At 37.5% G+C, this 11,522-nt stretch overlaps 1 protein-coding gene across 1 annotated transcript; it reads right to left on the minus strand.

The window, feature by feature from the left end:
• Positions 1-12: 12 nt before the first annotated feature.
• Positions 13-11,329, minus strand: LOC310992033 (cytochrome P450 2J6-like). The gene is made up of 11 exons (XM_083979996.1): positions 10,881-11,329; positions 10,063-10,225; positions 8,389-8,541; positions 8,019-8,179; positions 7,617-7,685; positions 7,381-7,485; positions 7,148-7,286; positions 6,196-6,281; positions 5,882-5,983; positions 5,504-5,645; positions 13-947 (listed from the first exon to the last, which is right to left on the minus strand). The coding sequence occupies exons 1-11, from the start codon at positions 11,040-11,042 to the stop codon at positions 760-762; spliced, it is 1,470 nt and encodes a 489-aa protein (XP_083836122.1). The 5' UTR covers positions 11,043-11,329; the 3' UTR covers positions 13-759.
• Positions 11,330-11,522: the final 193 nt, after the last annotated feature.

Genomic DNA, 11,522 nt, shown 5'->3' on the forward strand with positions numbered 1-11,522 from the left:
GCTATCCTTTATTACCTTCCTGAGGTGCACATATTGTATGAACAACTTTATAAGCTGAATACACATTTTTGTCGGTGCCTGTAAGCCATTCTCCAAGAAGCACAGTAGCAGTTATAACCACTTGGCATTTACAATATATATTGACATTTGATCTGTCTTTATTCAGACCATTAAATATTAATAAACATTAGCACATGCACTATAAAGGGTAAGGTCAAGACACTTACTTATGGACAGAAACCCGAATTCCCACAAAGAATAAGCATATGGTGACACTTTGCCCCAAAGTACCTTCCCACACATCATCATGGTCCTAGAGGTCATCACCGCGAGCCACCAATTATATAAATTAAAATCAAAGTACTTTGTTATTGCCACAAGAGCAACGAGATATACAAAATTAGACAGCCTCATGCTAGTAAAACTTTGAAACAATAATATAACCATATTTAAGTATATATGACCCTTAACAATTACACTTAGTTGATATAACCTGAATACAGGTGTTAGTTTACAACCAGCCTCTTTATGTAATCTCAGTTTGAGACCCCATGGCACCAGTTCCCCATCAGGCCAAAAAGATAACTATTTTTGTGTCATTGTTGTCACTTTTATGTAATGTCAGGCAGGTTGTATTTTTTATTTTTTAGAGAAGAGGCATTTATGTGCTTTTTACAAGATGGCTGGGTGGAGTGACTGGATGTTTGTGTGCATCTCAGTCACTTCATGCTGTTTTCTGTTGCGTGTCTGCTGATCATTTTACTCTGTTTTCCTGAGTTGGACCTTCATGCTGTAAGGTTTTGGGGTTAGAGTGACTCCGTAGACTGGAGTGAAGTCTGGCTCCCCTGCATCCTCAGGCCAGGTAAACTTAAACTCCCTCAGCAGAGTCACTATGACAAGGAAGAGCTCCATGCGAGCCAGACCCTCTCCGAGACACACACGAGTACCTGAGACATAGAAAAAAATCCAAGTCATCTACAAAAGGTGTGATACAATATATACAGTTAAGGTCAAAATTATTAGCCCCCATGCAACTTTTTAACATTTCCCTAAAATAATGCCCAATGTTGGCAATATTCATAAAATTTTATTTAGTAAATCATTCATCAATGATATGACCCCATTTTGGTACACTTTGGAATGTGAAATAAATATTCAAGATTTATTTATGAACAATTTGGTAAAAATTGAGATGGTCAAAATTATTAGCCCTCTATGGGATTTTTTGCTTGCTTTTTCTGCTAACTCGGTTTGAAACCACACCTGAGCATACTAAAAATATAAAAATAATGATGAGGGAGCTCGGTCTCTGTGATACTTGGAGAGAACTGAATCCGACTAAAAAAGACTTCACTTTTTTTTCTCACCCACATTTGATCTATTCTAGGCTTGATTATTACCTTATGTATCAAAGGGACATTTATAGGGTTACAAATTGCAATATCGGGACTATGGATTTATCAGATCATGCACCAGTCTACTTAAATGTAACATTAGACACCGAAAAAAAGAGGACCATTTGGAGCCTAAACACAGGGATCCTAGATCCAATGCGGGAACAAATAAGAACAGACATAAAGCAATATTTTGATGAAAACGACAACGGAGAAGTATCCCCACTAACTCTTTGGGATGCTTGCAAAGTGGTTCTAAGGGGAAAACTTATAGGCTACTGCTCGAGTTTGAAAAAACAGAGAAAAGCAAAAATTGAACAGTTACAGTCGGAACTGGAAAAATTAGAGAATGCACATAAAAATACCTTAAATCCAGGAATAAAAATGGAAATGAGTAAGAAAAAAAACGAATTGAATGATATTTACTCAAATGATATTAAGAAAAAATTAACCTTTCTAAAACAAAAATACTATGAAACCGGAAGTAAATCAGCTAAATTATTAGCTTACAAATTAAAAAAGCAACAGGCAGAAAATACAATTCATAAAATAAGAGACCCCATTACCAACTCTACACACTACAAAATAAAAGATATCCAACAAACCTTTGAAACATTTTATACCAATCTATATGCCCAACCCAAAACGGATGAAGAAGCGATGGAAGCTTTTTTAAAACTCATAAAATTACCCAAAGTGAGCGATGAACAAAATAGGTTTCTAATTGGTGAAATTACAGATGAAGAAATTAAAAAGGCAATATCACATTCAAGGATAAACAAAGCGTCAGGGCCAGACGGATTTCCGGCGGAGTGGTACAAAGAGATGAAGGACTTACTCACCCCTAGAATGAAAACTACATACAACTATGTGCTTAAGACTGGTATTGTTCCTCTCTCTTGGAAAGAAGCAGTGATCTCTGTGATACCAAAAGACGGTAAAGACAAGTTAGACTGTGGAAGCTATCGGCCGATAAGTGTTTTGAACCAAGACTATAAGATCTTTACCCACATCTTGGCAAAAAGAATTGAAAATATTCTCCCTCAGATAATAAGTCTAGATCAAACAGGTTTTATTCAGCAAAGGCAGACACAAGATAGCATTCGCCGAACGCTACATGTGATTGAGGAGATAAACAAAAATAAACTCCAGGCAGTATTGTTAAGTCTTGACGCCGAGAAGGCTTTTGATCGGGTTAATTGGGAGTTCCTATTTCGACTATTGGACAAATTTGGATTTCATCAAATTTTTATTAAATCTATTAAAGCACTATATAATAAACCAAAAGCCAGAGTAAAAATAAATGGAGCAATTTCAAACCCATTTGGCCTGGAAAGAGGGACTAGACAAGGCTGCCCGTTGAGCCCATTGTTGTTCGCATTGTTTATCGAACCGTTAAGTCAGGGGATTACTCAGAATAATAATATCTCTGGTATAAAAATATTAGACCAAGAATACAAGATTTCCTTATTTGCTGACGACGTTTTAATTAGTTTGTCAAACCCTGAAAATTCAATTTTGAAACTACTATCATTCCTAGATGCTTTTGGTTCTGTCTCAGGCTATAAACTGAACATCCAAAAGACCCAAATATTAAACTTCAATTACAAACCTAGCCAAAACATTACTTCTAAGATTCAAATAAAATGGGATCTAGAACATATGAAGTATCTGGGAGTCAACATCCCAAAAGATTTATCAAAGTTATACAACTTAAATTTTGATCTATTAAATAAAAAATTAAAGGAAGATATAAAGAGATGGAATCTTATTCCAATATTAAGTTTTGAATCTCGACTTGAATCGGTAAAAATGAACATCCTACCAAGGATATTATATCTATTCCAGACCCTCCCAATTGAAATAAATGATAAACAATTTAACGAATGGGATAAATTATTATCACGCTACATTTGGCAGGGGAAAAACGAGAATAAGGTTCCAAACTCTTCAAATATCAAAAAATAAGGGTGGACTGGCTCTTCCCTGCCTAAAAGATTACTATATATCAGCCCAGCTAAGGATCCTGTTTTGTTGGTGCGTCTCAGATTACAAAGCAAGATGGAAGGAAATTGAAGAAAACATGTCGGGGACGACACCAATTCAAGCAAGAATAGGGGATAAAAGACTAATTAAATGCTTGATGGAAACAGGAAATAAATGGATCAACCTAACACTGAAAACATGGTTAAACGTTATCTCGAGAAATGATATGTTAGAAGAGGTGAAGATTCTGAAATGGTGCAGCTACGATCTTGACTTTGCCCCAAATAAGATGGATGCCAACTATAGGAGATGGGTTAGCCTGGGTCTCTCCTCATATTGTACCTTGTTCAACCAGACAACACTGAAGAGCTTTCAGATGTTGAAAAGATTACATGGTCTCAACAATAGTGACTTTTTTAGATTTCTTCAGGTACGCCACCACCTAAACAGCACTATGTTAAAAAGTCAAAAGGCATTGGAAAACAGTTTATTAAAAGTGTTTATCAGTGCTTATAGGACAGATTCCATGCTTAAAGTCATCTCTAGACTTTATAGAGGCCTGCAGGAAATAAAAACAGTGAATACCACATATATAAAACAAAAATGGGACAGGGAAACCAACAGCTGCCTTTCAGAAGATACCTGGATTAAATACTGTGAATTTCAGTGGAGGATATCATGCTCAAACACATGGAGATCTTTCGGCTGGAAGTGTCTCATTAGGTATTTCATTACACCTGCTCAGCAGGGCTACCACACAGGATCTTCTAGCTGTTGGAGGTTGTGTCGTTCTCAGGAAGCCAATCACTACCATTTGTTCTGGGCCTGTCCAAAAATAAATATTTTCTGGCGCAAGGTTTATTCAGAACTAACAACAATATTTGGTACTGTCATCACATTTAACTGGGACGAACTTCTTTTTGGTTTTGTACACTCAGCTAATGTAAGTGAGAAAAATAAATATTTATTTGGAATACTGAGTCTAGCTGCTAGAAAAGCAATTACAAAGAAATGGCTCAAGCCAGACGTCCCATCTATAGATGAATGGTATGATATTATTTACGATGTGTATGTAATGGAAAGAATCACTTTTTCAATGAGGCTCCAGCAATCCAAATTCAATGACATCTGGAAGCAATGGAAAATGTACATTTCTCTGAAACGCCCTTCTTTTGTTTAAGTTTCTTTTCTATATCAAGTTGTACTTGATTGGTTACACTTTGCTGTAATTTTGTGACAGAAAACACCCCATGTTCATGTTGTGTTACTTTATAAAATGCTTTGTAAAAGGAAAAACAATAAATATAAAAAAAAAAAAGAAAAAAAAAGAAACCACACCTGAGCAGTCAAAAAACACAAGATTTCCAAAACTTTGGAGCGCAAAATAATCAGAGATGTCAACAAGAAACCCTGGACCTCTGCAAAGACGATTGTTGCTGAACTGGCTTCATCTGGACATGATGTTTCATGCAAGACTGTTGTGAGGGCTCTTCATCGTGGTGCATGCCCAAACAGCTCATGTGTAGTTTCATCAGACCAAGGCACAGACTTCCAAAACTCACCCTAATGTTTCAAATTGTCTCTGGCAAAGTTCAGTCCGACTTTGATGTGCTGCCGTGAGAGCAAAGGGGTTTTTCTTGGACGATGACCATTAAGTCCACCACGATGAAGATCCCTCACAACAGTCTTGCATGAAACATCATGTCCAGATGAAGCCAGTTCAGCAACAATCGTCTTTGCAGAGCTCCAGGGTTTCTTGTTGACATCTCTGATTATTTTGCGCTCCAAAGTTTTGGAAATCTTGTGTTTTTTGACTGCTCAGGTGTGGTTTCAAACCGAGTTAGCAGAAAAAGCAAGCAAAAAATCCCATAGAGGGCTAATAATTTTGACCATCTCAATTTTTACCAAATTGTTCATAAATAAATCTCGAATATTTATTTCACATTCCAAAGTGTACCAAAATGGGGTCATATCATTGATGAATGATTTACTAAATAAAATTTTATGAATATTGCTAACATTGGGCATTATTTTAGGGAAATGTTAAAAAGTTGCATGGGGGCTAATAATTTTGACCTTAACTGTATAATCCATACTATTGTTCGTACTTGCTGCTCACATACCTATAGAGAAAGGCAGGAAGGCCTCGGGTTTGACAAACTCTCCCTTGTCATTAAGGAAATTCTCTGGGTTGAATTCATTGGGGAATTTCCATTGTCCCTCTTCATTCAACACCGAGGCCATGTTAGGGATGATCAAAGTACCCTTTTGAGAAAATGAAGCAAAAGATAAACCATATAGAAAATAAGGAATATTAAGTTCTCACTTTTTTTCAATATCTTCCTTCCCATCAGCAGTATTGTTTACACAGCTGATAGTTTGGTCTGACTTTCAGTTTTCCGAATTACCTAACCTCAGCAACACTGGAACAAACTGCTTTTCTGCCTAAGTTCATGATGGTGCTTAACTTAAATGTCTGTGGGCCTTTATTTTCCACTTACCTTGGGAATTGAATATCCCATGAGCTCTGTGTCTTTAGTTGTTGCGTGAGAGACGCTGAGTGGAACTGTGTTGGCTACCCTCTGTATTTCATGGATCACAGCCTGTATGAACAGAGATCAACATACCCGTATATATTTTTTTTGCTTTATCCGACTTGGGACAGAAAATCAAGCATGCTCTTAGAAGCTGGATACCTGTTAGCAACAGGTTTATACAAAGAATACCATAAAAGTTGTTATCCTCTAACAAGTACTTTCCAAGATACATTTGTCAAATTTAGGAGGTTATTATTAGTAAACATTTGATGATATACCTGCACATAAGGCATATTATGTCTGTCATCAAAATTGGCCTGGTGCTTTCCTTCCAGTACCTGGTCAATCTCCTGTTGACAACGCTCTGAGAAATAAAGAAAGGACTGGAATGGGGGATAATGGTAAAAATATCAATGTCATAGGGCGCCTTTTAGCTCAGTGGGTAGAGCAGGCACCCCATATGCAGAGGCTATAGTCTTCGCTGCAGCTGACCCTGGTCATTCATTGTATTGCATGTCATTCCCCCTCTCTCTGCCTCCCGATTTCCTGTCTCTCTCCACCATACTATAAAGTAAAGGCAAAAAAGCCCCAAAAATGAACTTTAAAAAACAAAATCAACATCGTGTGACTGCAGGAGAAATGCTGCCTCTCCTGAAGCAGCCGGTCCTTTCTTGAGCAAAGACCAGCTCTGTGATCCACAAGAATCCTGGAAGGGGTAATGTAGCCCTATTACATATACCGTATACTTTATATAGGGAAATTGATTTTAGTTTCAGCTGCTGAAGAACAAACTGTATAAATAGAATGAAAGTCATCAACAAACATAACAAAAGTTATACATTTACACCTGTATGCCTGTACAGCTATTTAAATATACCATATATTTCACTTTTTCCACACATTCAACATATTGTAGGCTACATATTCCAATTTCCAATAATTTGCACGTTACACATATTTCACAGCTAACAGCAAGGGACATTGATGATATTGCCATCCCTGTGGCCTCAGGTGACACAAAACAAAAACTTTATTAATGTGGGAATGGGTTTTTAGATCAGTCTAACTTACTTTTTCTGTCATGGAACATGACTCCTTGTATAACTGGAGGGTCTTTTGTTTTTTACTTTTATATGAAGAATTTCAGCCCATAAAAAAATGTAGGAAAGGTGGAGCCATAGAGTCAATGACTAAAAAACGATATCCTCAAAGCTACTCATGCAAACATACCTTGTATATGTGGGTAGGCTGTAAGGTAGAGGAACCCAGTAAGAAGTGTGTTGGAGGTAGTGTCAGTCCCAGCAAAGTGAATATCTAGAGAGTACATTATAAGTTGATCCTCAGAAAATGTAGAACCATCACCAGCTCTCTGAAAAGAGGAAAATGATTGTCGTTAGACCAACAAACTTTGCAATACAAGAAGACCTGACCCAACCCCTCCACCCTGTCACACATGTACTTACCTTATCCAGCTCATCTAGATAGCAGTCAAGAAAGTCCCGTGGCTCTCCAGGAACTCTGGTGTTCTTGTGCTCAGCCAGCAAAGACTTTACAAGGTTCTGACAAGTCTAGAAAATAAAAACATAAGTAAACATTAAAGTAGCATAATCATACTTGTTATTATAGTTGATGCAATTTTGGCCATATCTTTTTGAATTTTGATAATTTTATATAAATATTTACAATAGTATTAGATTACCTCTGCATTTTTGAAGGCCTTCATAAAGGGTAGCGGTAACTTACGAATCATAGGGAGAGAGTCGTACAGCTGTAAAGAAAGATTTAAATCATTTGTTACCTACAAACATTATTCCTGGAATTTGAGGAAATAAATTGTATTATGTCATGTATACAAGGTAGCATGAAAAGCCACAATATAATCATCTTGTGTGAAGAATGGGCGGGGCACTGCGTGACTTGTTCATGGCGGCTACAGGACTTCTTATAAACATTTCTATTTGTGAAAAATCGCATTTGCTATTTTAACATGAGAGTCTGTAGGGAATGACAGTGTCCGCATGGGAATGCAATTGTTAAACCATTCATGTCATTGAAATAATTAGACAGAGTGGGAATGCAATGCAAGAGTGCTTAGACTCACCATAGACCATGGTCCATTACTTATCTTGGCATTTTCAGTGAAGCACTGAACAACGGTTTGGATGAACTCATGGTCATACTCGTAGCGTTGACCAAACAGAACCTGGCATATGATGTTGGAGGCCATATTATGAAACATCAGTTGGGGAGCGAAGGTTTTACCTGTGGAAGTCATATGTTAAGTAAGAATGACATTGAACCGAAATATAAAAGAACTCTTCAGAAATAGCACAAGGAACTTGACAGTAAATCACAATGGAGATCTCTTTCCAAAATACGTATGTCATCCAAATCCACTTATTGACTGATGAATGTTAACTCTGCGTATCAGAATAGAGACTGAAGTTTGAGTAGACCCACAGATGACCTACCAATGCTACTTTCCAGTGTCTTCACAATGTATCCTATCTCCCCATGAATCCTCTCCTCCATGGAATTCTTCCCCAGACCAAAATTCCTCAAGGTCATCAGAGCGAAGCGACGATGCTCCTTCCAGCTTGGGCCATAGTCTGCCAGGATCACGCCTACCACAGATAGTGACACAGAGAATTCGAGATCACATGTCCATTGTTATTGTTGCTGTTCTATTCCAGAGTTGATCTACTTTCTGTTTTAATATCTATTCTCCACAGTGCCATAATGTACTTTCTTATTTACTATGTCAAGTGGTGTACTCTGTATTTTTTCATAAAAATCTGACTATACACAGGAAAATAAATCCGGACTCAAATGTGGAATAAATGTTTCTTGACAAATTTGACATTATTTTCACACATTATTTAGAAAAAAAGCAGTGTTTTTAGGATATGTCCTGCTCAGTAGTACTCTCATTTAAATATAGAAATACAACAAAGAAATCAATTTCAGTTTAATGTTTTCAAAAGAAAATGCTCTTAAATCCACTGTAGGTGGATAAAATATTTATAATTCATTCATGGGCATTCAGTCTTACTTCGGTTCAGGGGCATTCAGTCTTACTTAGGTTAAAAAAAGGTTCAGATGCCATATCAGATCACATAAAAACAACATGAATACAAAATGTACATTTTAACAAATCTAATGCATGCTTTTAACACAATTATTTATATATTTGAAACATTTTTTTTATTTGTCACTGACCCAGATACAGAACACTGAGCTCATGTGTTGATATGATGGTGCATGATGGATTCAGTTTTGAGTGCAATTCACACTTTCAGTACTTGTTGTGTAACTCTTCAGTATTATGATTTTAAAATATAAAATGTATCCTTGTGATATTTATATATCTTAATTTATTTAGGCATTTGTGCAGATACAAGATATCATTTTTAATGTATTAATGGCCCTAGAACACTCTGGCTAAGACATGTTTTCCCAAACCCTCAGATTTCCGCTCGCCTGATTCAAAAACATCTAATCCACTTTTCATTAGTTTTCTTTGTTGAAAAGAAGACTGAGACTCACAAATTCCTGACACACAGATCTCTCAGGGGATCTCATGCGTTAGTCAACACAGGCTCTTTTTGGACAAAGTACAGCAGACACCTGCTGAACAACCCCACTGGGACATAGTTCATTGCTAATCTGTGCACATAAAGATTGATGATAAATTAGCTGTGTGGGTGGCTGCTACACACCCTAATTTTCTTCAATTCTACTATACAAACACAGCTGCAAAAGTTTCACTACTTGCCTTTGTTTATTGTTTATTTTTCCCTCCTCTCTGACCAGTGTGCTGTTGTGGCTTTGTGGTGCATGCTCAGCTTTGTAATAAAGATAAGTTTTCTCTAAGAAATGATCTGGCAAAAGGTGAGCTCCTTTGTCCCGTTTCAGCTTTTGCCAGCATGTTGCAGCATATGTCCTGTGTATGATGGACTTTCCCTTCCTGCACACATTCACTGTGATAATGGCAATAAAAACCACTAAGACCACACCTTTTATCAAGATATTGAGCTAGACTGGCTGCACATACAATGCATGCATAGAATGAGACATTGCCTTGAATGTCTCCTTTTTATTAGCTAAATTGGTTCATTCTCAGTCCTGTGAGATGTCATTTCTACCTTTCCTCCGGGTGACATCATTAACGAATAGATCTTGGGGCCGTCCTGCAAAATCGGTAGCCTTGTTCACCAAAGCCTCCTTCAGGGCCTTTGTCCCATTGATGAATACAGCTGGTTTGGGACCAAGGAATAGACAGTAGACACTTCCATAAGTCTTCCTCAGCTGGGGATGAGCAAGATAACATAAATCACATAACTTGAGACTGACACCCAAAAACAGTGTAACAACAATGGGTTAATACACTGTGATTGCACATTTAAAATGCTTGTTTGGAACTATTGGGTTTGGCCTTGAGGAGTCTGTGGCGCATCGAAGGAAACAGCACTTGCTCTCCGCATAATTAGCAGCATGACTTCTTTAACTTGCAGGTTTAGGTTATAACTACCCAGCATTGTTATAAGCCATAGTTAAATGCCAGATAATATACACACATGTTGCTGTCTTTATTGCATTGGACAACACAAAGTTAGCCAATATCACTTATATTATAATACAAGCTCAACATCACATAAATTGGTTTTATTGGTTTATCAATACCTCTGTATTGCACTTAAAGTTGAAAACATCCAACATTCAACAGGCCTTCAACTCTGTACAGTTCCTGTTGCGCAACAGTGTTACACAACCATATGCTAGAGCCAAGAGGGTTCATTCATCATCTAACAGTATAGAGGCCGAACTCACAGTCAGGAAAAGCACAGCAATGATCAAGTTTAAGTTTGAATATTAAACAATTAAAGTACATCAACAAAAGTATTTTTTAAAGAATTTGTTTACTAGCAATTGGTGTCATAACAATGTAAGTTTTTTTTCTTACCCTCTCAAGGTCCTTTAGGGGGTTTTCTAGGGTCAGCTGCAAAATGTTCCCCAGTATTGGTAGGGCAACAGGTCCTGGCGGAAAGTTCTTTGGCCTCCGGGATTTGAACTGAACGATAATAAACCAAATGCAGAGCCATAGCAGGATGAGTGAGACAAACATGGTGGGAGGAATAGATTGGACTGAAGTGAAGAAGGCAAGCTGTTGAATGTGCTGTAAAAGAAAAGCACGGCTCTTAGCCCTGCCTCTTCCGACTCTGTACTCTGTGCCATTGTACTGAGGTTGAGAAAAATAAATAAACAGAGTGAGAGGCCCAAGCTATAGCAGGAGCCAAGAGTTAACCCTTCAATGCCTAGCAACATAACCTTGGACTTTGTATGTGGTTTCTTAAGTTGCAGTGTGTTGCTCTCAAGGCCATTGTAGAATTGTGTGACTCGAATAATAAACCATGCCCCCTCACTTCCCCATCACGCTTAACCTGAATAAACCCAAGTAAACAAACTGCAGCTCTTTCAGCTTTCCTACCTGCATTAGATTTAAACACACTCATTTACTGTTAGTCAAATGAATGAGCACAGCATAAATGTACGTAAATCTGCACATAAATGAGTGCTGACATCTCCTGAATAACTAGTTTGTAAT

This window comes from Trachurus trachurus, assembly GCF_905171665.1.
Source record: "Trachurus trachurus genome assembly, chromosome: 9".
NCBI classification, from domain to species: Eukaryota; Metazoa; Chordata; class Actinopteri; order Carangiformes; family Carangidae; genus Trachurus; species Trachurus trachurus.